The sequence below is a fragment of the Haliotis rufescens genome, unplaced genomic scaffold, assembly GCF_023055435.1.
Source record: "Haliotis rufescens isolate VD_foot unplaced genomic scaffold, xgHalRufe1.0.p SCAF_1, whole genome shotgun sequence".
Lineage (NCBI taxonomy): Eukaryota > Metazoa > Mollusca > Gastropoda > Lepetellida > Haliotidae > Haliotis > Haliotis rufescens.
The window spans coordinates 71,430,580-71,455,539 of record NW_025963779.1 but is presented as its reverse complement, the minus strand read 5'-3'; the positions used below and the strand labels follow the sequence as shown (position 1 = coordinate 71,455,539).

General features: G+C 40.3%; 1 protein-coding gene across 1 annotated transcript; it reads left to right on the top strand.

Moving 5' to 3' along the window:
• The first annotated feature begins 4,869 nt into the window (after positions 1 to 4,869).
• On the top strand, positions 4,870 to 24,225 carry LOC124139701 (neural cell adhesion molecule L1-like). The gene is made up of 14 exons (XM_046506976.2): positions 4,870 to 4,980; positions 8,581 to 8,685; positions 10,981 to 11,086; positions 11,225 to 11,421; positions 13,063 to 13,254; positions 13,929 to 14,063; positions 14,796 to 14,892; positions 15,431 to 15,618; positions 17,067 to 17,225; positions 17,689 to 17,832; positions 19,000 to 19,314; positions 20,052 to 20,186; positions 21,512 to 21,596; positions 23,617 to 24,225. Exons 2-14 carry the CDS (start codon positions 8,625 to 8,627, stop codon positions 23,657 to 23,659), a joined length of 1,857 nt encoding a protein of 618 aa, XP_046362932.2. The 5' UTR covers positions 4,870 to 4,980; positions 8,581 to 8,624; the 3' UTR covers positions 23,660 to 24,225.
• Positions 24,226 to 24,960: the final 735 nt, after the last annotated feature.

Genomic DNA, 24,960 nt, shown 5'->3' with positions numbered 1-24,960 from the left:
GTAAACAGTTGTCACGCTCATCCCACAGATGCTTAAGTGGGTTCAACTTCGGTGACCCTGACGGCAGTATGTTAATGTTCTGAGCTCTCGGGAAATCAGTACAGACTTGGGATGTGTGGGGCGAACAGTGTCATGCTGAAACAGGGTGCTTGATGCTTGCAGAGTCTGGACAAAGTAAGGACGCACGATCTTGCCACGATAACACTGTGCTGTCCTTACTGTCCTTGGTCAGAGAAAAAGTCTTCAGCTTGCCGTAAGAGGGACCAACGGGGTAGGGAGGGTAGGCTCGCTGACTTGGTTGATGCAGGTCATCTTATCCCAATTGCGTAGATCTATGCTCATGATGTCGATCACTGGATTGTCTGGTCCGTACTCGATTATTTAAAAAAACGCCGTCGTATAGCTGGAATATTTTCGAGTACGGAGTTAAACAACAAACAATAAGAAGCCAAGCACTATATGTGATTAGGTGTCCGGAATAAAACTGCTGACGTAACCGGAATTCATCTGTCCATACACTGATGCAGGTCTTCACAGAGGCCGGCTGTTGTCATCTATATTAAAAGGTTATACTTGTCACCCTGCCTGACGTTCGGCATTGCAAGGGATAAAACAAGTATCTGAATGGGAGATCCGTGTTAAACTGCTGCCTCATCGGGCTAGCACCACAAAACCTCCCAGTCCAGACTAGTACAAGCAGCAACACATACACGTGGCAGTACGTCGCTACACACACACACGCGCACGCACGCACGCACGCACGCACGCACGCACGCACGCACACACACACAGGCACACGCACGCACGCACGCACGCGTCGCCATATTGATGTAATAATCTTGAACGCTACGTTAAACCCATTTCACGTCACTCGCAGAAGGAACTATCTTCCCCTTTACATCCTGTTTCAACCTTTACCCGTGTCAACCTTTACAATAATCGATGTTTTGACGTTTTGTGTAACTATGCCGGTGTTCGTGTTCAACTCACTTCGAGAAAGGTGATGATGTCACAATAGCACGGAGCACATGCGGAAACTATGTCACGAGCGAGAAATGATTCAACTGACATGCTAACCCAATAAGGAAATAAGCCATACAATTTCAAAGCTTTCATCTTCCTCAAACAAAGAGAAACAAATTGCCATACACTGTATCTGCATGCTGAAAAGTGTAGTTCCCGTTTAGTAAATATACAGTTCTAACATGGGCTAGATTGTGAAATAGCCAGCTTACCGCGATATTCACAGGCACAGTTTCAGTGAAAATAACAGCAAATAACATTTGGTGTGTGACATTAGAGCTAAAACAGTATGGCAATACAGTGAATACAACTGTTGTTGTAGATGCTCCAACACGATTTGACTCATTTTCAGTGCAACCTGACATACTTTCTATGTGTATTTATAGAGAGAAACCCCGTTAGTAAGGACCCTGTCCGTCATGATCATGTCCGTAATATGAACGTACATCGAGTTTAAAATACATTTACACGGACATTTAACCCGGTTGTTTTAAGCTAAAGAGACTGCATTTGAATAGAAATGTGGTTGGATGCGAGGATCCGGTGAAGAACATTCCTTGATAGCTTTCACTGTCAAGTATCCCTTGTTCAATGAAAACTCTGTAAAAGCTTTACAGAAGGTGCCAATCACCAATCAGTGTAATCAACATCAACTGACGATAGCAGAAGTATCACAGCATGAAACGTTTCCTAACCAATGCAGATGTTGTACGGAGACCAGGTGAATGTCGACTGTGATTCATAATGCAGCGAAATCCATTTGTATGGAAGGCAAGGCCCGTCCTTATCATAGCAAGGTTATGAATAAGCCCCTGGAGAACGAAACAAGGCATCGGATTTGTCCTGGAGTAATAGAAGAACGATCTTCCATATGTGACAATAAATCATATTGGAACAAAGTGGACGCATGAGGATATGAGTTTATTCCGGGGAGTACACTATGGACCCATTCGCGTTAATGGCCTGCGACAAAGAAAAATTTATCAAATTATATAACTTAAGAAAGGATATGTCCAAAAGACAAAAGATCTATCATTATAGGGCTAGTACACTTGTTTGTCTAATGACTTAGAAGTACATTTGATCATAAGGAGAGACCACTAAAAAGGATAAAGTATTATGTATTATGTTGATTTAAGATTTCATAGAAGTGGCTTTGACTGTCTAGTCTTCCTTTTTCATAATCTAGATTGGTTTTGGTTTCATAAAATACATATATTCAATAATACATAATAGTATATACTGGCTATAATTGTCTATGCATGTCCAGCTTCATCGTCTAATTGATACCCACCACCTGAAGTTTAATCGAATGATCCAAAAAACAGTGATTCAGTACGTCATGTAGTCATGTATTATGTTATTTTGTTATAGTGACGCATATGTGCAGCCCGAAAATTCGAGCTCAGATTCTCCATTTGTGGGATGACTGAATCAGGGAAGTAAAACAACACGACTGTATGTTCGAACCCAGGAATATGGGACGGTAGTAAACAAGTGCGCCTAGCACAGTAAAATGTCCAAGAGTCAGGTAATGTCGGTTCACGGTTGTCATGCAGTGTCTGAGTGTGAGGAAACGTAGGTCCACTGTGCGCATTTAGCGTCAGAGTTTGAAGCTGTGTTGGTCCACCGTAGCCATCTAGTGTCCGAATGGGTGGTTAATTTGGTCAACTGCAGGGTCAGAGCTTGTACTACATTCTTGTTCACGGGGACATAATAGCTCGCAAATAAGCCTTTTGTTACACCTCTTTCCGCGGATATAGATACCAGCTGAAGTTGGAATATAGCTTCATGGGACAAAACAACGCTTCCATTACATATATTTCTTGGGAAGCACAAAACGAGCCTGAATAATTACACTAAACCGATATACACCTCAATATGGCAGCTACTTTCAAGGACACGTTGTGTTGTCCTGGCAGAAACTGATCCAACGCCTCACTCACTATATGGAGTTAAGCCATCGCCCATCTCTTCAAAAACTGTCAAGGACGTCATTCTCACGCAATTGGGATTTCTCTTTATATGCAGACCTTTATAGTGATATTGTATGGCGGTATGTTATAAAGTTTAGGAGGAAGGTAAATATGATAAATGAGACAAAGAGGCTTGTGGATGAAAATCGGGCGCGGTGTGGATGTCGCCGACACATAGTTGTGTCCCTCCGCCGTGGCAAGGCAGACGGGCAGAGCTATTGTAACTTTGTACTTTGTACTCCCGCGGAAACAGCAGGCAGGAAGATTTGGACTGCCGCTGTAGGTTCTACTACACCAAATCAGAACCAGTTTGGACAGCCTTCAGTGCAGATCGAGTGATATCTGCAGGCTGTGATTGGAGGATATTCTGTAAGATTTTTATGTCTTTCAAATGTGCATCCATCCAGTTATTAAAACTGACCATGTTTTTCTATATTTAGTACTGTCTTTTTCAACATGATGACAGCTATTGTCAAGTAGGTGACATTTGGTGCGAAACTGGGGGTGGTGTGTTTAGCTTCCTGTACTCGGAAAAGGAGCTGGCTAAGCTAGTCATTTTTCTTTTCTATTGCTGCCCTAAGGCCAAACTGTGCACACGCGTACAGGTAATAGCTGTTGAATGCTTAGTTATTTTTTTTTAAAATATAACGTTACTATAGAAGTCTATGGGAAAACATTTGGTTGTGTGTAACCTGTAGAAGCAGCAGCCTAGAACCAAGCGTTGTTTTTTTTTATAAATGTGCTTTCACGCCTGCATCATGCCCATCGCACCTAGTTTATTGGATGAACAGTGATATATACAAGAACAATTGTACAAAATATGACTTATGTTGCTTGAGATGTTGCTGACGTGGAAGGACGGAAGTGACGTAATTGCCGGTTGCTGATGAACACGGAAGTAAATGGGGGATTACATGTGCAAGGTCAATTCTGCCTGTTATATCACACGGAAAGTAGAAGTGCTTATAGAGTGAGTAAATGATGGGATGACAAAAATGCTGCCTATAAACCCATTTAGCGAATTACTGCTAAATGTTATTAATCTTTAGTATATTTTGTAGCCATTTGCAATAAAACAAAGCGTCCTTGGGGGTATTCCTTAGACCCCACATACTTCGAATATAGACCTTTGAGCTGAGGTAGAGGTACATGTGTACTATGGATCGTCAAAACTAGAGTAAGAAATAGGAACATGTCCAACGTGGTACGATATAATTTTGGCTTTTTCTGGAATGTTACTGAAACGGCGTAAATCCCTGTACGCTCCCTCACTCTATATGATGCTGTATTATGCTGCTTACACTAAGTCGTACCGCGGTCTGGTTATTGTATCCCACATCTCCCCGATGATGCTCTTTGGTTTCTCATCTTACGTTCTAATTATTTCCCCAAAAGGATCAGTTCTTCATCATATAAAACATCCACGCCGTCATATCACTCTGAAAAAGTGTCCAAAGTGTGTCACTCACTCACTCACTCACTCACTCTTGGCAATACGTATATTTACATCGTTGCTTAAACATTTTTAGGGATATCTACCCATAGGCAAATACATGGGAAAAAAGAATATCCTTGACAGCTGAGGCTCAGTTTAGGTCGCCATCGTAACGTTTAAGTATGCAATAAAATCGTATAGAGTATCGTGTATCTGGTTGTCAAAGCAAACATGTATAACATATCAAATAGTTTAAAATTATGAGTAACCTTCCGCATTCTGCTAAGACAGCTTTATTTGATGACCGGTCGTAAACAGTTAGCTCATGAAGTCCCTTTGTCAACTTTGTTTGTTACCAACACGCTTTCAACGACAGCAGGAAATATTTGAAGTATAAATGCACTTCGCACTTTGGTATGATGACACATCAAGCATGCAGGGACGACTGTATCTATCATAATAACTGGGTGCCAGACGCACAGATATTAGTATAACATGATGCATGTATAGGAGAAAATCCTACCCAGAACCCAACCGTCTATACAGGTAAGATACCTCCGTTACTTCTATATAGCCGATAGACATAACCTACTGTCATCTTTACCACTTTACATAAATAGTTTATATTACCCTATGTGGGAGTGAGTTTGGTCAGGGGCCATGCTGAACTGTATTTCAGTTATCGTGTCAACTTGATGGTGGAGGGGGGAAACACAAACTGAAGCAGGTCCTGGCTGTTTACCTCTTTTCTGAAACCCAGGTGCATGGGTATCACACTGATATTCGAACTGACGAACATAGGATTCTGGGACGTCTAAGGGGCACAACTCTGCAAGTCATCGGCCCACCGTGTGACACAACGCAGATATCGCAAGTGATGTTATTCATATAAAAGTTCTATAATCGTAAAACAAAATGTCAAAACCAGAGATTATCAGTCTCCATAATCTGTCGAAACAAATTCCACTGGGCGTAAAATGCTAAATAGTGGGGGAAATTATATGAATGGATCACAGAAAGTCAGTGATGGCACAACAAGGGACTTCGGGCCGACCCATCAGAAAGGTTTGCAAATGATTTAAAGTGCACTTCTAAATCTCCAATTGGTAATAATTAAAAAAAATAATAGTAAAAATCGTACTAAAAAAAGTAAATCCTATGTCGCACATTTGGAGATTTTTCTAACGGGTCGACTCGCAGCCCCAGTAGTGACATGTAGAAGAACTGATGTAAAACAATGGGATGAGGGGATCCGCTTACGGCTTTTATACTCAACCATTGTCACTGTTAAAGACAGAGCACCTGAAACTATGATAGTGAAGCTGGTAACCTGCCATGTGAAGCAATGACGCGGTCTAGGGATTATATTGAACATAGGAATACGCCTCAACAGGAAAACGAAAGCTGCGCCACATATGATCGCCACTGCTTACTGAGCTGGAATGGACCATGCCATGAAACTTCGTTTTCCATAGCAGTTTTGTGTCCACAAAGATATATGAACCCAATATGCGTGTATTTCACATCATAATCGGTAACGTTACACCTACATCACAGTGTTCTTTCAAGGTCAAGCCTGGAACAGACTAAGTAGAGATCGACAGTGTGGAAAGCGATTCATGACGCCGGTGTACAATGACACACAATGAGGCGAGTGAGCTGTGTTGACTACGTCACGGACATGCTTCCCAGCCTAGCTCTCTCTTCAAACCTTGAGCTGTAGCTTGGACATCATCAAAGAACTTACCCTCTATCGTTTACAAGAACACCAAGGTTCGGACCTGTTCAAAATGTTTCCCGTGTTTATTTGGTGGTAAGACTTTTAGTCAAGAAGAAGTCATTCACATAGGCACCAATTGTGTTCCCCTTCTTGCGGATCTGATTCTTTGCGAAACAAGGTTCTGGTATATCGATGATCTGATGTCGTTCAATAACAATCAAATAGCAAATTCACTGATTTTCCCACTGTGAACTAAAAAAAGGGAGACCAGTGAGACCGCCTCATCTGCTTCATATTTAGATCTAGGATTCAGTGACAAAACACTCTCCACAAGACAGTGTGACATGGGGGATGACGTCAACTTTCCAATAGACAACTTTATTTTATGTCGAGCGATATTCTAGCAGCTCCAGCCTTTGCTGTTTACATTTCACAACCTTTTAGATACAATCGAGCATGCTCTTTCTGCCATGATTTCAAAGAACGTCATGTGACGCTTGCTCGGAAATTGTTTGATCAAGGTTATAACATTCAAAGCCTCAGTAAAGCTTTCAAAAAGTTTAATGGTAGACATGTGGAGGACATTTCCAAATTTTACGCATCAGTGACAAAACTGATGTCCAATGCATTTCCCTTTTTTTACTTGTACCATATGTTCCCGTGTTTCTTCATTACTATTTATCATTACTATTTATCATTACTATTTATCATTACTATTTATCATTACTATTTGATAGTGATTCATGAACACATTCTTATGATATGCTCGGAATCGTACAATCGAGATTTCTATTGGATACGCTTACCTTTTCGCGAACACCTGGTATCATCACTATTTGATAGTGATTCATAAACACATGCTCATGATATAGTCGGAATTGTACAATCGACTCAGCTTTATGCAGAGATTTCTATTGGATATTGAAAGGGTTTTATTGCTTATGTACATAACTTACACTTTGTAGCCGAGTTATTTATCTGTCTCTTTACGTCAAACACTCAAACGTTTACATAGATCACATACATACATACATACATACATACATACATACATACATACATACATACATACATACATACATACATACATACATACATACATACATACATACATACATACATACATACATTGTTACATTGTTACATGACATATAATTCCATTATTTCCTGAGGATTGTCTAATAACATGGCATATACTCATATACTAGTATTCAAAACTGCCGTTTCCTTATGTAATACGGAAATCCTTTCATTTACGCCAAATGTTATTGAAATTAACCTGTTACGGAAATTAGTCAAGCCCGTTCATTCAAGATATTCCGGTTTCCCAGCGATTACTGTGGGAACACTTGCATCAATACAAATATACATCACTCCATACCCCTGTTTCATTGACCCGGAGGTATCTTTATTAGGACGGTTTCCTTTCACATTCGGGGCAATTACAAACAGAATTTGCCATTGGTAGTAGGCACCTCTCTTAAACTAGTGGGGGGTTCTGATATATGATATATGAACGAAGACAGTTCATGGTTATGCTTGTAAACGTTTGTGGGGCGTAAAACTATCAACTCCATGTGGTATGAGGAGGACGTTGGAGATAAATATTTGTTTCAATTGTTGGACATGCCCTCTACTCACTATCCGAGGAAATTGTAATATATCATTACAGGACTCTGAGAGGGTAAAATAAACTGGGTTAAAAATAGATGTTGATTTCATCACTAGAGAGGCGTGTGATATAGTGAACCACCTTCTGTCCAGGATGCTACCTACTATTCCTACACAATGGCCCAGCAACAGCAAGCACATAACTGAAGATTTAGTGTAGTACAGTGCCTCTATATTTCTATATGTGTATGTCACTTTTAAACAAAAACAATTTCGGTCGGAAAATAAATACAGGATTAGATCCCAACACGGTATCACATATGGCAATGTATAGTACGCGGTCGTTAACGTTTTTCATGTGTATATACAGTAAACTACGGTTATAACGAACTCAAAGGGACTACTAATTTTAGTTCGTTATAACCGTAATTCGTTCCGTAAATTAACCGTAATAAGCATATATACACCATAACTACATCAAACAGTCGGGACTAAAAAGTTAGTTCGTTATATCCGTCAGTTCGTTATAAACGTGTTCGTTATAACCGTAGTTTACTGTATTAACTGTTTTCATTCAAATGTATTGGTGAAGGCCACTGGCACATTCATGTATGCATTGTGCGTTATCGGGAAAACACTGTAATGTTTTGTCTACAACCATTTTTAGCATCTCAATTTGCTATCTGTATTTAAATATTACAAATAAGACAATTGCTTTATGTTAAGATGCATATATGTAACTGCTTAGCAACAACTATAACGTATGTCTTAATAATGTTTGTTACTCAAGTTTCACTTCTATGTACTGTTTACAGACTGCCTGTGTGGGACACTGTCCTTGGCGGGGCTAAGAGTAACAATGACACCCGTCTTCTCCCTCGTCTGTTTGCTGGCCGCAGTATCCAGTGTCACGTCTCAGAGTAAGATATGTTTAACATTTTTGTAATTAATGTAATGTGTCTGGTACCGGATCGTAAAACCCAGTTCGTCACGGTACAGTGATCCTAGCGCCTCCCTTCTCGTGCTCATTAAGCTGTCGCTAGCGAATTTGTTGTCTGTATATTTTATTCTCTTGCATTTGTTTTTTGTTTTCTTATCATATGTGTGTCGATTTGACATATGTCGTTATCTCATATGTGTATGCAAGCTTCTTCATGTATTGAAAGTGTTTACGTAACGTTGATTTACATGCCGTAGTGTGATGGTAACCTCCCAAAACCCCTACACCCCATTTCCCCTACAGCTTAAGACAACAAAGTTCACGGTCCATGGCACTGCTAATCCCTAGTCTGTTACCTAGAACACAGTTGATATTTCTCATATATTTGTAGTCATTTTTCCCACCTTACTCATTGTACATATCTGGTTGTAAATGTTTAATGGTACCTGTGGCACTTTATTTTCGTACCTGCATGTCCAAAATCGGTTTAGTAGGTTGTGTGCTATTTGTTTTATCCATATTTTAGAAAGCACGGTTCGATTCAGTTCCGGGAGCGAACAGTTTTCCCTGCTAGCTAGGGGTGGTTGTCTTCACCGAGGTCCGCACGTCTCGTTAAAGAACCTCGGCGCTATCGAGTGTAATGATCATCATGAATCGCCAGACCTTGACGGACCGTTCTGTTACTGGGTGGTCAGGTTGAATCTTAGTTTCGCCAGTACGTTATTGTGGGGCAGTTTTTATCTTTTACTGACTTGCGACTGGTGTTACTGTGCTAAACGTATTGGCTAGGGTATTATATTTTATAACAACCTTTTTCTCTAAGAAAGAGAATATATAGATGTCAACTTATTCATTATGAGGAACACAACGTTTCGGAGTATATGCTTACTCCTTCATCGGCATATAAATGTATGTTTACAACAGCAATGAGTAAAGAACTATACTCACTTCCTGACAATTATAACAAATACACCTACAATAGTTTCTACTGCCACTGATATTACTTAAGACAAAAGGGATGACTTCATTATCTAATAGTCAACTTTCCCTTATGTCGAGCTATATTCCAGTAGCGCCAGCCTTTGGTGTTTACATTTCACAACTTTTGAGATACAATCGAGCATGCTCTTTCTACGAAAATTTCAAAAAGCGCCATACGATGTTTGATTTAGGTTAGAACATTCAAGGCCTCAGTAAAGCTTTCGAAAGGTTTATGGTAGATATTTCCAAATTTCACTCATCAGTGACAAAAATGATGTCAAATGCAATTCCTTATTTTGACTTGTACCATATGTTCCCGTATTTTTTCATTTGAACAATTGACATGCCTTTGCATGTGTTTGTGACGAATACCACCGTAGGGAAAGGGTACGCTCAACTTTTCGCGAACACCTGGTATCATTACTATTTGATAGTGCTTCATGAACACATTCCCATGCTATAGTCGGAATCGTACAATCGAGATTTCTATTGGATGTGGAAAGGCCTTTTTCGCTTTATTTACAGATCATGGTAGCTGTAGGCAGACATACATGTTACACAATAGTTATACAGGCATATGAAGACATGCAGAGAGGGGTATACAAACGTACATACACAGGTAGATTTCAAGTTGAAAACAGACACATGGGTGTAGACAAACATACATGTGTAGACAGACATACATGAATCGGGATTCGAACCCACAGTCATGGGTTTTGGGCGTGCCCAAGGGACGCAACTCTGCACAGCGAATCGCGGCGCCTTAGACGACTTGGCCACCCGTGCCCCCTTACATACATACATACATACATACATACATACATACATACATACATACATACATACATACATACATGACTAGCGTTGAAGGTTTCAGCTTAGTTACCATGATGTTACCATCATTGTGAAATGTGGAAAACCCCTCGTCAATTCAATGGGCACATATAATTCCATTATTTCCTGAGGATTATCTAATTACATGGCATATCCTCATATACTAGTATTCTTTAGGGGCGGTCGGGTAGCCTAGTGGTTAAAGCGTTCGCTCGTCACGCCGAAGACCCGGGTTCGATTCCCGACATGGGTACAATGTGTGAAGCCCATTTCTGGTGTCCCCCCGCCGTGATATTGCTGGAATATTGCTAAAAGCGGCGTTAAACTATTCTCACTCACTCACTCGCTCACTCACTCACTCACTAGTATTCTTTGAAATACGGATAATCCTTTCATTCCCGCCAAATTCATCTGTATATTATTTTACCTCTCTTCATTATTATATTTACTATTTTCATAGGAATACCACCATACATAACTAAACCGGACGCCCAGACGAAGGATTACATCAAACACAAATCGGAGGTTGTTCTCCCCTGCACGGCAGAGGGAAACCCCAGACCCACGTGAGCAAAATAACCCTTATCACAGGCTATGGCTTGTAAGAGATAACAAGAGAGCTATCACGTTAAATAATCTTGCATTGAAACAACGGTTGTTAAAAATGTATTGTGATATGACCTCTAAATCCGTTCTATTTACAGATACAAATGGTACTTCAAAAGAGACGAGGTTAAATCGACAAACGAGTATATAAAAGTAGACAGCACTAACGGCACCCTGACTATACCCAGCTTCACAGACAGAGAGGAGGGGGAGTATCAGTGTGCAGTGGAGAATAATGTTGGTTCGGAAGTGAACCCGTTAGCCATGTCACCCGTTACAACCCTAACACAAATCGGTGAGTTATTCCCCTTTGATTGTGTAGTGCATTACCTGCAACTTTGATGCCTTCGACTTTAGGTATGTTTGAACGTACCAAAACTAAACTATAACATCCTATTGAACCTTCTGAACTGAAGGCTTTATACCAGTGATTTGGAATATAATGTAATATCATAGCATTTATTGTGAGATTCATGGGGCTATAAAGGTATGGCAGGGGAAACTCATTTATCCGTTTTTTTGGAACTGACTGTTGTACAGAATAAATAGCGACCAAAAGCAGAACCCTGGGGAACTCCACATTATAGTAGGACAATTTAATGTTTGTTTACTGACAATTACTGACTAATTTCTCTTATCAGGATGAAAAAATAATGTTTCAGCTTTTAGTTAATTACATATTCAGTGCAGCATATTGGTCAACTGCATCAATAGCAAGTTCATAGTGGGAACAGTTGGATGCAGTCTAAGTATGCCTGTCTGTAAACAGGTTTATCGTTTAAACTTTCGTGAGAGAAGTTAGGCTTTTATTGATGCTGTTTTTTAATCAGAGCGTTTACAAATACAGTGAGAGGCCTCACTGGTCCAAATGTGAAGTCACACGTCCAAGGATGTGTATGGTTCTGTTAATTCTGTCAGTGCATAGTCATAAGCCCAACTTTTTCCACGAATTTGTTTATTGTGTCAGCGTAGAGTCACGTGTATATTTTCTGTGACTGATTATGGCTGTATTCATTCTGTGGCTGTGTAGTCACCCATCACAGGTTTTGTAAAGAGTTGTATATACCATCAGTATATGTTCAAGGCTATCTATGGTGAAACAATGTGAAATAAATTGTCAATGCAGAATAATAACCACTCCAATAGAATAATTCATCAATTTGTTAAAGGCTGAATTGACATCGAAAGTCAAGATGACCCATATTGGTTTCCCGTTAAGAGACACAATGGTCATACTGAACTTGTATCATTTGTTCAAACATACAAACTGACCAATATATGCGATAAACACCATTAACTCATATACGGGTTCTAGTTGTTCAGTTTAGTGTTTGGAAATACTTCTCTTCTTTCTTGATAAACATGATATTTGACGCTGCCCAGTTACGTGTCGCCCTCTCATCGAACCCCTTAATCGTAACCCTTCCATATTCACATAATGATCAGTTTTCAGGACACCGGTGTAACGTGATTTATTTTTTAAAATTATTTTACTTTAACACTTTTAACTTAATTATAAGACATCACGAGGAAGCATAGTTACACAGTGCTATTAACCCTTTCAACTTAATTATAGCATCATTAGAGCATCATTAGAAAACATATATTTTCAATGCCTGTTAAAACAACAGTGCAGCCACGGTATATCTTCAAAGCCGAAGATATTATTCATGAGTTATGTATTTTCTGAAATTCACAATATGACATATAAGCTGTATTACTTTTGAAAATATTTTGATTTTCGACTCTTGAACATCTGTATCCCTACCTTCTTGGGTTTACACCTTTCAATACACTGGAATAGTCCACAATTACAATTGGGAGATCTGTTAAATAATAACAATACACAAAACAATCCTATGGTAATGATATAAAGGTCCTTCTCATCATTTAATATCGCCTGTGTTTGACATCATCATACTGGTGCTGTTTCTAGTTCTAGAAAGTTGGTCTGGCAGCGGCGTCCCACCTACACCCATAATCAAGTCGGAGGGGCAATATGCCAGCCTCGAGTGTGGGGATGTTCCAGAGAGCGTTCCTCCAGCACGCTTCACGTGGTTCCGACAAAGAACAGATGGCACCCAGGAACAAGTTAAAGAAAGCAAAAGAATCTATATTGACGATAAAGGTATCACTGCATTCTGCTGATTCTTGATGTATGTTGTTGTTATCATGTAGACTTGGGGGTAATTTGTAGTGTAGTGTAGTGTGATTACAGCAATAGTTCGGATATGTTTGTGTTTGTTTGGGAAGAAGGCCCAATGGGACTTTGTTCGTACAACTTTGATGAAACCCACAAGCACGTGCATGGTGCAGACCGACCAAGGATCACAATGGGTCCAACTCTGGACCACCGCCAGCTGATACTGGTACAGCTAAAGTACATAATGCAACATACTGACGATACACAAGCACCCGAAAAGTGATCACAGAAGGTCTCACGTTCTGCGTTTTTTTGGCGGAGGGGAGTTGTTTAATGCAGCGCCTAAGTTTGAAGCTAACTGTTGTTTTAAATCATCACAAAACGACATTCAGCTCCTTTAAATGTTAAATTACAGCCTCGTGACGGAGACAGTCAGCAGAGCATGTAGAGCAAGCAGAACCGTTGTAGCCCAATGTTTTAACAGAACCACCATGACTCCCCATCATAACCAACAGGCATTATGTCAGGATGTTATGGTCGGTGTGCTCTATAAAGCTTTCGTTAAGGACACACTAATTCAGAGCTTCCACGCCTAATCATTTACAATATATATAAAAATTATGTATATATGAATAATAGCGTAAATTTTTAATTCAAAGGAACCCTGCATTTTATCTTCTTGGAAGTGGAAGACCAGACTGGTGTTGATATATACAAGTGCGCCATGTACAATGACAATCGCGATAATATCCAACTTGGCAGCCCAAAGAAGCTGACACTTAAACGAGTAGAAGGTGAGAATATGCGAACCCATTTGAATCAGTCCATTCAGTGTAACAGTTGTATACGATTTAGTATGATTTCACATTTGATAACATATCAGACAAAGCTGCTCTATTAAAAACAATAGCACACTTATTGCAGTAAAACATGGAGTTTTGATATATTTATAAGTGGTACCATACCCTCAGCTTGCCTCTCTTTCATTTGATAGTGAATGATAAACGCATTCATATGCAATTATAGAAACGTGTTGCAGAACGTGGACTTGGCAGCTCTTGATGTTAATTCCACAACTTGTGGCTGCCAAGACTCACAATACTGCTATCAACCTGTTGGTCATATAATCACAGGTGGCTTCGCTATTGTTGACAATAGCATCCTTCGTCAGTTATATCAAATATGGACCAAAATATCGTGAGTAGCCTCCTACAAATGGAGATCACAACTTATTATTGATGTTGTCGAAGAATATGCCAATAAATGGGACAAAAGAGAACAGGAACCATTGGTAAAACGCACAAACTGAAAAAGAGGAAACAGAATTGGAATTAACCCATTCTGTCCCAGGCAGCTGTTATCCAAATTCAATCTGTAGTTTACTGACAAAACAATATGTGAAATGCTGGACTTCCTCATTAATAACGTTTATGTAAACTTTGGGGTAACATACATTTTGTGCTCCCCTTCTTGAGGATCTGTTTCTTTATGACCTGTTTCTGAACCATCTTGGTTTATAATTTCAGTTAAACCCCAAGTGCCTCCGAAAAATGTGTTTAAGACCGCCGATCCCCAGTTCCTCATAGGCCAAAAAGCAGAACTGGAGTGTGTTTTCAGTGGACAGTAAGTGTTAACAGTTCCGTAACATTCTATAGGACTGGTGTAGTTTCCATACATTAACATGGAGTGAGTGGAACAGGCTCTTGACGCACACCAAATCAGGAATTACGATAGGATTAATCAAAACTTCGAGAAACCATAGAAATCCAAAGAAATAAGATTGCCATCAGCAAACTTGAGACACTTGCATCAATCAAGTACAAATTGTACAGCCATAGCTTCCATTTTATCATTTCATTTGTCATTTTAATCTGTCATTTATCATAAAATTTACACGATAATAGTTACTTTAACCTAATACTATATTATATAATAATAATATAAATGAAAAGTAAAGCAACATCAATAACGTGGACATCGAAATCGGGATAATAGGAAATAGGAATAGGGATAAATGCAGCATAGTTGCTTTCATCATTGATATATTTGTACACGACTGTGTCGTCCATGTGCTTATAATGATCTGAAATAGAGCTCTTTTGCAGGCTGTGATTTTACGAAGAAGTGTAATGTATTTTATGCCAATTTTCTGTACCTGAAGCCCTATCCCGTCTGTCCATTGGTATGACCCGCGGAGAGGGCCCATCACGACCAACAAGAAGTACAAACTTGACAAGAACAACATGAAACTGCAGATTGTTAACCTAACAGATGATGATGAAGGCATTTATAGATGCAAGGGGGACAGCTCTATTTCTGTCGAAGACATCATCTTCCTGAACGTAACATGTAGGTTGTCATGAGCTATTCCACAACACAAAATGTGTTTGTTCCATTTCAAGCATTTACTGTCACCGTGATGTCTTCGAGAATGGCAGGGTTTAGTGTCTCTGGGAGGGTGTTAATGTGTTGGATGCAGCAGTGGTGTGGGAGATCTGTGTAGGATGTTCCAAATTGTGAATTGTGAATGTTTGTAGGGATGTTAGTGGAAATGTTTGTGGGGATGAAGGTGGATATGTTGGAGGGGACGTTTGTAGGGATGCTGGTGGGGATGTTGGTCGGATGTAGCTGGGTTGATTGTAGATGTGTTTATTGGAATGTTGGTGGGATGAGTGGGGATATCTTTCTTGGGATGTTTGTTGAAGATTGTGGATATATTTGTTGGGATGTTGGTGCGATGATTGTGGGTGTGATTGTTGGTATATTTGTTGGGATGTTGGTGCGATGACTGTGTGTGTGATTGTGGATATGTTTGTAGGGATTTGGGGACAAATGTGGGTGTGTTTTGGGGGATGTGGCTGTGTACTTTGGGCGGTTATGATTGTGGATATGTTTCTGGTAATATATGTTTGTGGGGATGATGGTGAGGTGATTGTGGATATATTTTTGTCGACGTTTGTGGGGGGAAATGTGGATATGATTGCGTGGATGTATTTTCGGGATGTTTGTGAGGTTGTTGATGGGTTGATTGTGGATATCTTTGTGGAGAAGTTGGATGGATGGGGCTGTTTGGATTGTTGAAATGTTTATTGGGATGTATGTGTGGATGTTGATGGAGGTGTTGATGGAATGATTGTGGATATGTTTGTGAGAGTGTTGTCAGATATGTTTGTGCGGATATTGGTTTGGATGATTGCCGATCTCATTCTTCGGTTATCGGTGGGGATGTTTGTGGGATGATTGTAAATATGTTTGTGCGGATATTGGTGGGATGATTGTGGATCTCATTCGGTGGAAATGTTTGTGGGATGATTGTAGATATGTTTGTGGGGATGTTCGTTTATGTGTTTGTTGGGATGTTGGTGCGATGATTGTGGGTATGATTGTGTGTATGTTTGTGTGGGTGTTGGGATGTTGGTGGGACTATCGAAGGATGTTATGGGGGACGTTTATGTGTACTTTGGGCGGATATGATTGTGGATATGTTTCTGTGGATTTTGTTGAATATGTTTGTCGGGATAATGGTGAGGTGATTGCGTATGTGTTTGTACGGGTCGTTTGTAGGGATGATTGTGTGGATGTTTTTCGGGATGTTTGTGAGGTCGTTGGTGGGACAATTGTGGAAATGCTTGTGGGGATAATGGGTGATTGTGGATATGTTTCTGGGGATACTAGTGGATATGTTTTGTTTTGTTTGTTTGTTTGGGGGCTTTTTCGGGGGGACGGGCCGTTGATGAGGATGGTGGCAGGGATGAAGGTTGGTGTTGTAAACTTAATCATCATATACCATGTTGCAGCTGGTCCTATCTGGGTACAGGGCATTAACAACCAGACTATCCCCGAAGGTCGAGATGCCACCTTCACCTGCAAGGCTCGTTCGGCTCGTGCGGAGAATGAGCCGAGTGCCCCTGTGTGGTACAAGAATGGGGTGAAGATCGATATGAACAATCCTCCAGGTCCAGATTATTTTCTATAGTTGGATTATCACACATAAGAGTATTTCACTTCCAGAGTTCGAGCTTGTACTTTAAAAATTAGGAAGTACTAAGCGAAACATTAACACTCCGAAATATAGATTATTGGGTAAGGTCATTGCAGTTTTTGGCCACGACACCTTTTTTTTACGTAATGCTGATAGTTGTTGATAGTACATACGTATGAAAAATATGTATGCATGCATGCAGAATATTCATACGTGAAATGTGTGATGAGTGACATCATGCTAGTATGTTGAAATTATATATTTTCTGCAATAGAACGAGATCCTATTTTTGCATTCAGACAGTATCAAAACGTATTGAGTCGAGAGGTACGACAATGTAAAGTATGAAAGTAAAGAATGAAATACTGAGATGAAGGATATGAAAAGTCTTCGTCCATGTATAGTGCTGAGTAAACACATTTTTGCATTTGCCGCAGGTAACGGAAAGATCCAATTCAGCGACCATGGTCGTGTTCTCACCGTGACAGACCTGACCAAGCCAGATGACATTATGTGCATTCAATGTCGGGTAGCCAACTCGATGGGCTCCGAGTTTGCTAACGGTTGTCTCAATGTCATAGGTAGGTAATACCCTTCTGACTGAATTGAGGCGCTTTTTACTTTATATGTGTTATTTTATTATATCAAAAATCAGTAAATCGAATTAATGATATAAAAACAAAAAATGGCATTACAAATTGGCCTTTTAGTTATAAACAATGTTTTTTAAGATATGACAAATTCAAAATTTATTTAACGAATTTTTTTTTATCAAAAATTCATATCTTGGTTCATGAAAATGTGTTTTCCCTACATAGACTAACAAGTCATACCGCAGCTAATAAACTACTAAATTTTCTGTCATGTTTCTCACGTAATATATGTTATATACTAGTATTCAAGGTTTCCCTCGCCGTGATATTTCTGGAATATTATGTTGCTATTATGTATTGCTAAAAGCAGTATAAAACCATACTCACTCACTCACTCATTTACTCACAAATGAAATTAAATTTGATAGGAAATGGAAAGCTCGTTTGATATCCCATCAATATTATATCTTATCAATGATTATATGTGAGATCTCTAGATCTCTAGATGAACTCTAAAATCAATCATTCGTTTTCCTTAAATGAATTCTTCATGTAGTATAACAGGGATTCAATGGCAAAATTGCACATCATACGTCAAAGCCCCGACATCAAAGTATCTACATCTCATGAAAGCTATGAAGTAAAATGTTCTTTTATTAAAAAGTTCATCGGACGTTATCTTGGTTGTTACCCACAACATAACATAGCTATGTTAAGTGAAAGCAATCAACCTATCGCGAAAGAATGAAGATTTCTCTTAAATCTCTAATAAAGCACTATCACGTCTAATGTTCACAAGTGAAACTGTGAGAGCAATATGATACTGACCTCGATCGAAAGTAAGTGAGTGTGTGAGTGAGTTTGGTTATACGCCGCTTTAAACAATATTCCAACAATATCACGGCAGGGGACAATAGAAATGGGCTTCAAACATTGTACCCATGTCGGGACTCGAACCAGGGTCTTCGGCGCGACGAGCGAACGCTTTAACCACTAGGCTACACGACCGCTCCGATTGAAAGTAAGATTGTACCATATAACAAACAGCCACATGAGAGCCAATTGTACCCATGACAGTTGATTGCATGTGGTAAAATCAGTTCAGTTGTTTCATAAAGTGATGATTCAATGGAACGAATCTATATCATGTTTTAGAGCCTATCAACGTGACTACACAGCCTCCACGCAGACAGGGCATCAAGAAAGGTGATCTGGTGAACCTCACTGTGCAGGGAACCACAGACCCGGGGATGACTCTCAGATACAGATGGGAATTCAAGAATAAAACGTATTACACAGAACTACCGCCACATGTGGTCTACGACGACGTCACAAAACAAACCTACATCAACACTACAAGTCTGAGCGATGAGGAGTACAAACAGATAGAAGGAACCTACACCGGAGTGCTGTATCACGACTTTGAAACCCGCCGTGTATTCATTGACGTCGTCCTAGAGGATGAGACAGGTTTGTATATATGAACATCGGATGCTGTCACCATGTCTGCTATGTCAAGCATGTGACTTATGTCTCTCAAATTAATAGTACCTTTAAGGTCGAGTTCAATTCCCAACATGTGTACATGTGGCGTCCAGGCGTGGTGTCCGTACGTCTTGAATTGGCTGGAATATTGCTAAAAGCTACCTATAGGCTACTCACTCACCCACTGGATGTGTTCCCCGAGGTGTGTACTTCTGTTGTGCCTGTTGATTACTGTGCGTTCTGAGGTAGTTTTGGGTCTCCTGACAGGCTCCCTTTTATAAGTTTGAAGGTTTCAAATATGCTTGATAACGCTTCTTTTGGAAGTTCTTAAAGAAGGAAAGTGACTATAAATAAATTATTCTTTAGGCTTCATAGACATAGATTTACGTATGAGTATCATATTTTGAAACACGTGTCAATGTTGTATAGAATAATATAACATATGCAAGTTGCAGATACATCCATTTAATACGAATGCCATGTTGCTAACGCGAAACTGTATTTTTGACATTCGGGCTATTCAGATATGTACGTATACATTTTTCCTGCCAATGTGTTTTTTATCTATCTTAAACTATTTCATAGTTCCAGAGCATCAGAGTTGTCATACGATGTTACATTTGACATCGTCAATCCACCAACCTCATAGACTTACATGGTGTCTACATCAGCAGTCATTGTATTACCCTAAATGTATGTGTCAATTCGTGTTATCATTGCAGCACCGATTGTAGTAGCACCGGCGGCCTTCCCGTTGTGGGTAATCATCCTAGTGGTCCTGTTCGTGGTGCTACTGGTTCTCCTCGTCCTCGCCTTCATCGTCATGTCCAGGAAGAAGGAAGAGGGAGCCTACAAAAGTACATAGTTTTAACCATATTGTAATTCAACAACGCGTTTGTGAGGGGTGCCACCGGTGGGGCAAGATACGCTCACTTTTATTCGAACACCTGGTATCATAACTATTTGATTGTGATTGCATAAACACATGCTTATGATACACTAGTAGTCGGAATCGTACTATGGACTCTGCTTTTAACAAACATTTCTTATATTATTATGGAAAGGATATTGTTGTCACGCCGAAGTCCGCGGTTGTGTGAAATCCATTTCTTGTGTCACTTGCCATGATTTTTCTAGAATCTTTAAGGATGTCTGCTCTTACCACCATGTAATCACTGCGCAACTCAAACTGTGTTTATTAATCACTAACAAATAGTGATGATACCAGGTGAAATGTCATTCTTAAGCAGTAGGCACAGTTTCTTAACACAAGGGAAAAGTGTAGCCAATTTGAGTCCAGTGTACGATTTAGACCGTGCCATAGCATGTGTTTATGAATCACTATTACATAGTGATGATAACAGGTGTTCGCGAAAAGGTTAGTATGTCCTGCCCCACCAGTGCCACCGTACACAAATACATGAGGCGTGGACGCCAGGAGTCTTAGGTTTAATGTTAGTTCGTCAAAGGTAGGAATTATATATCAATCAAAATCCACTGATTATAAATCCTCGTTTTACTACATAGTCGCGTATTGATTCTGCAAAGTAAAAGGAATGGAATTGATCACGGGAAATCCGTAAATGCGCACGTTGTTAAGATTGGCAAAGCAAAGTATCAGACTAGGAAATATGTGCTATGGAGATAGCTATATATATATTGAGCATTTGCTTATGCTCATATTCCCACTTTACTATAAAATATATTATAGAATGATTGAGTAATCATTCGCAGTGTTCACAGTATGCCATGGAGCTTTCTTATATATATAAACCATGTGTGATTAAAATATTGTTTAAAATTATATACCATTTATTATATCTAAATGCGAAACTGTGAACACTGCGAATGATTACTCAATCATTCTATAATGAATTTTATAGTAAAGTGGGAATATGAGGATAAGCAAATGCTCAAAGTGCCAAATACAAAGCAGTTAGGTAAAATAATAAAGGCTTTGGAAAACCTTTCATTGGCAAGGTCAAATACTCTTAATTTAGACCGGCGAACGTCCTTAAAATGTTCGTAAGTTGTAGGTTTACATCCTTCACAAAATTCCTCTTACTCTTCTCAAATAGGCACTGAGACGAACTATGGACTATTACCTCCATACGCGTGCACATCAGTCGTACGAATAATTTTAAGATAAGAACAAACGTTTGTGTGATGTAACTTGTTTCAGTTTACAAGACTGAACTCGATGTGGCGTATCTAGATCCGGACGATGATATTCAGAAGTGCAAGTTCCAAGAGGTGACCAAAATAGAGTGAGTATGGGTACCCAGAATAGAGCGTCTGAACATACCCTGACTGTAGTGAGTATAGATAGCCAGAATAGAGCGTCTGTACATATCCTGACTGTAGTGGGTATAGATACCCAGAATAGAGCGTCTGTACATACCCTGACTGTAGTGAGTATAGATACCCAGAATAGAGGGTCTGTACATACCCTGACTGTAGTGGGTATAGATAGTTAGATTAGAGCGTCTGTACATACCCTGACTGTAGTGGGTATAGATAGCCAGAATAGAGCGTCTGTACATACCCTGACTGTAGTGGGTATAGATACCCAGAATAGAGCGTCTGTACATACCCTGACTGTAGTGGGTATAGATACCCATAATAGAGCGTCTGTACATACCCTGACTGTAGTGAGTATAGATACCCAGAATAGAGCGTCTGTACATACCCTGACTGTAGTGGGTATAGATACCCAGAATAGAGCGTCTGTACATACCCTGACTGTAGTGAGTATAGATACCCAGAATAGAGGGTCTGTACATACCCTGACTGTAGTGGGTATAGATAGTTAGATTAGAGCGTCTGTACATACCCTGACTGTAGTGGGTATAGATAGCCAGAATAGAGCGTCTGTACATACCCTGACTGTAGTGGGTATAGATACCCAGAATAGAGCGTCTGTACATACCCTGACTGTAGTGGGTATAGATACCCATAATAGAGCGTCTGTACATACCCTGACTGTAGTGAGTATAGATACCCAGAATAGAGCGTCTGTACATACCCTGACTGTAGTGGGTATAGATACCCAGAATAGAGCGTCTGTACATACCCTGACTGTAGTGGGTATAGATACCCAGAATAGAGCGTCTGTACATACCCTGACTGTAGTGGGTATAGATACCCAGAATAGAGCGTCTGTACATACCCTGACTGTAGTGGGTATAGATACCCATAATAGAGCGTCTGTACATACCCTGACTGTAGTGAGTATAGATACCCAGAATAGAGCGTCTGTACATACCCTGACTGTAGTGGGTATAGATACCCAGAATAGAGCGTCTGTACATACCCTGACTGTAGTGGGTATAGATACCCAGAATAGAGCGTCTGTACATACCCTGACTGTAGTGAGTATATATACCCAGAATAGAGAGTTTGTACATACCCTGACTGTAGTGGGTATAGATACCCAGAATAGAGCGTCTGTACATACCCTGACTGTAGTGGGTATAGATACCCATAAAAGAGCGTCTGTACATACCCTGACTGTAGTGAGTATAGATACCCAGAATAGAGCGTATGTACATACCCTGACTGTAGTGAGTATAGATACCCAGAATAGAGAGTTTGTACATACCCTGACTGTGGTGAGTATAGATAACCAGCGTCTATAAAATCACAAGGAAGAGCGCCTCTCAACCCACACACAAACTACAAAGGGACGTGTGGACGTGTGCTACAGTGAGAAGAGTAGAGTTGCGTCCCTTAGGAATGCCATGTTGTCTTTGTCGTAGCTTCGAATCACTGAAATTCGCACTATAATAATTCTTGTTTTGTCAGCAAAATACCCTTGTCCGTGGGTTTGCCTAAATAAGTAGACGTTTTGAACCAGCGACACTTTGGGCGTTCATTACCTGTTAAGCTGACACTCCTTGACATAGTTTTGTTCAAAACGGCGGAAAACCTCACTCACTCACTCACTCACTCACTCACTCACTCACGCGCCCACGCACCCACGCACCCACGCACCCACGCACCCACTCACTCACTCACTCACCCACTCACCCACGCACCCACCATTGATTAAACACGTATATAATCAAATGAACACGCCCGTGTCAGGGTACATAGCCAGACATGGTTAACCACGAAGGCGACCTGAGTTATTAGCCGTTACAGATACCCTCACACACTCAAAAGAACACATCCAAGTCAGGGTTCATAGCCAGACATGGTTAACCACGAAGGCGACCTGAATTATCTGCCGCTACTAGAGATCAATGATTATCAGGCGTTGATAAATTGCAATATTGTGTTTTTCAGGTACTCTGATCTGTATGACGGAAAGAATAATGCAGGTCCTTAGAAGGATAATATTTCTCCAGCAAGTTGCGCGTCTTAGTTCGATCATATGGTTTGGCCGAGAGGAGCTACTGGTTTATCGCCCAACATTACTACGTGATATTGCGATTCAACAGATTGAAATCCGAAGAGGACTGTACGTGATGCTGCGAGGTCAATGGTCCTGTGTACCACAAGGCAAGAGGTCAAGCGGCGTACACAAACTTTCAGCTCGTAAATACCGTACACCCCACTTGTGACACATGAAACGAATGTTCCATAGCTATGATCTTCGGAGAGATAGTTGTGACATTCGAAGTCTCATGCCCATGGTTCAAGTTGCGAATAGAGCCATTTGTGATGAGATTCTCTTTTTAAAAGACTTTGACTGTCGTGTGAGATGGCTAGAGTTCAGAGTAATGACAGAATTCTACGTGCTAACAGCCTTCATTATGATGGATCTTACTAATCATTAAAATATTCTAACATTTACTGGGGGTACGGGTGGCCCAGTCGTCTAAGGCGCCGCGATTCGCTGTGCATAGTTGCGGCCCTTGGGCACGCCAGAAACCTATGATTGTGGGTTCGAATCCCGGTTCGCCCCGATTATGTTTCAAGGTTTGTCAGCACCATACCCGTGCTCGTGGGTTTCACCAAAGTGGTAAACGTCTGAGACCTGCATCACTTCGGGCTTTCCTCCCACACTAAGCTGACACCCCGCGATATTACTGGAATACTGTTAAAAGCGGCGTTAAACCCAACTCACTCATTCTAACATTTACTTCCCCCGATAATAACCCTGTACCAGGGAATGCAAGATATCTACTTGTAGGGTTGTAGAGTTCATACAGTATTACTGTCCGAAGATATTATGCCTTTCCATGTTTTCTAATTTTCTGTTTATAATCTGATATTACTGCTCAGATTGTATTAGTGTAGACATTATTTGTATCATAATTGTTGTATATACGTCCAGTGTTTTGTTTATGGCGCCATCAGGCTACCTAAATGCTACACAAGTGAACTGATTGTCAATTAACGCTAAAGGTGTTAACTTGTTTGGATGGAAAAGCGTTTCACATCGTGAGTTTCCCCTTCATGTCGAAACTAAGCTTTTCGATCCGTATTTCACAGCAAAGACCAGGTCAATTCATTCCAGAAATGGTATGGTGGACATTCAGAGGCATGTACTAAATACGACACGTTGCTTGTGCGGTGTTATCCCATACTATGACCTTTACAGGGAGTTTCACACCCAGCTTAATCACAGGCACTTACTTTGATGACTCTGGTGGTCATGCTTGGTGTCCTTGGTTGACAGCGTGG

Bases quoted from the DNA above. Each gene is read 5' to 3' on its own strand.
- LOC124139701 (XM_046506976.2), top strand. From the start codon at position 8,625: ATGACACCCGTCTTCTCCCTCGTCTGTTTGCTGGCCGCAGTATCCAGT. The intron at 11,422-13,062 runs GTGAGTTATTCC...TGCTGTTTCTAG, and splicing joins TACAACCCTAACACAAATCG to TTCTAGAAAGTTGGTCTGGC. The intron at 19,315-20,051 runs GTTTGTATATAT...TTATCATTGCAG, and splicing joins CGTCCTAGAGGATGAGACAG to CACCGATTGTAGTAGCACCG.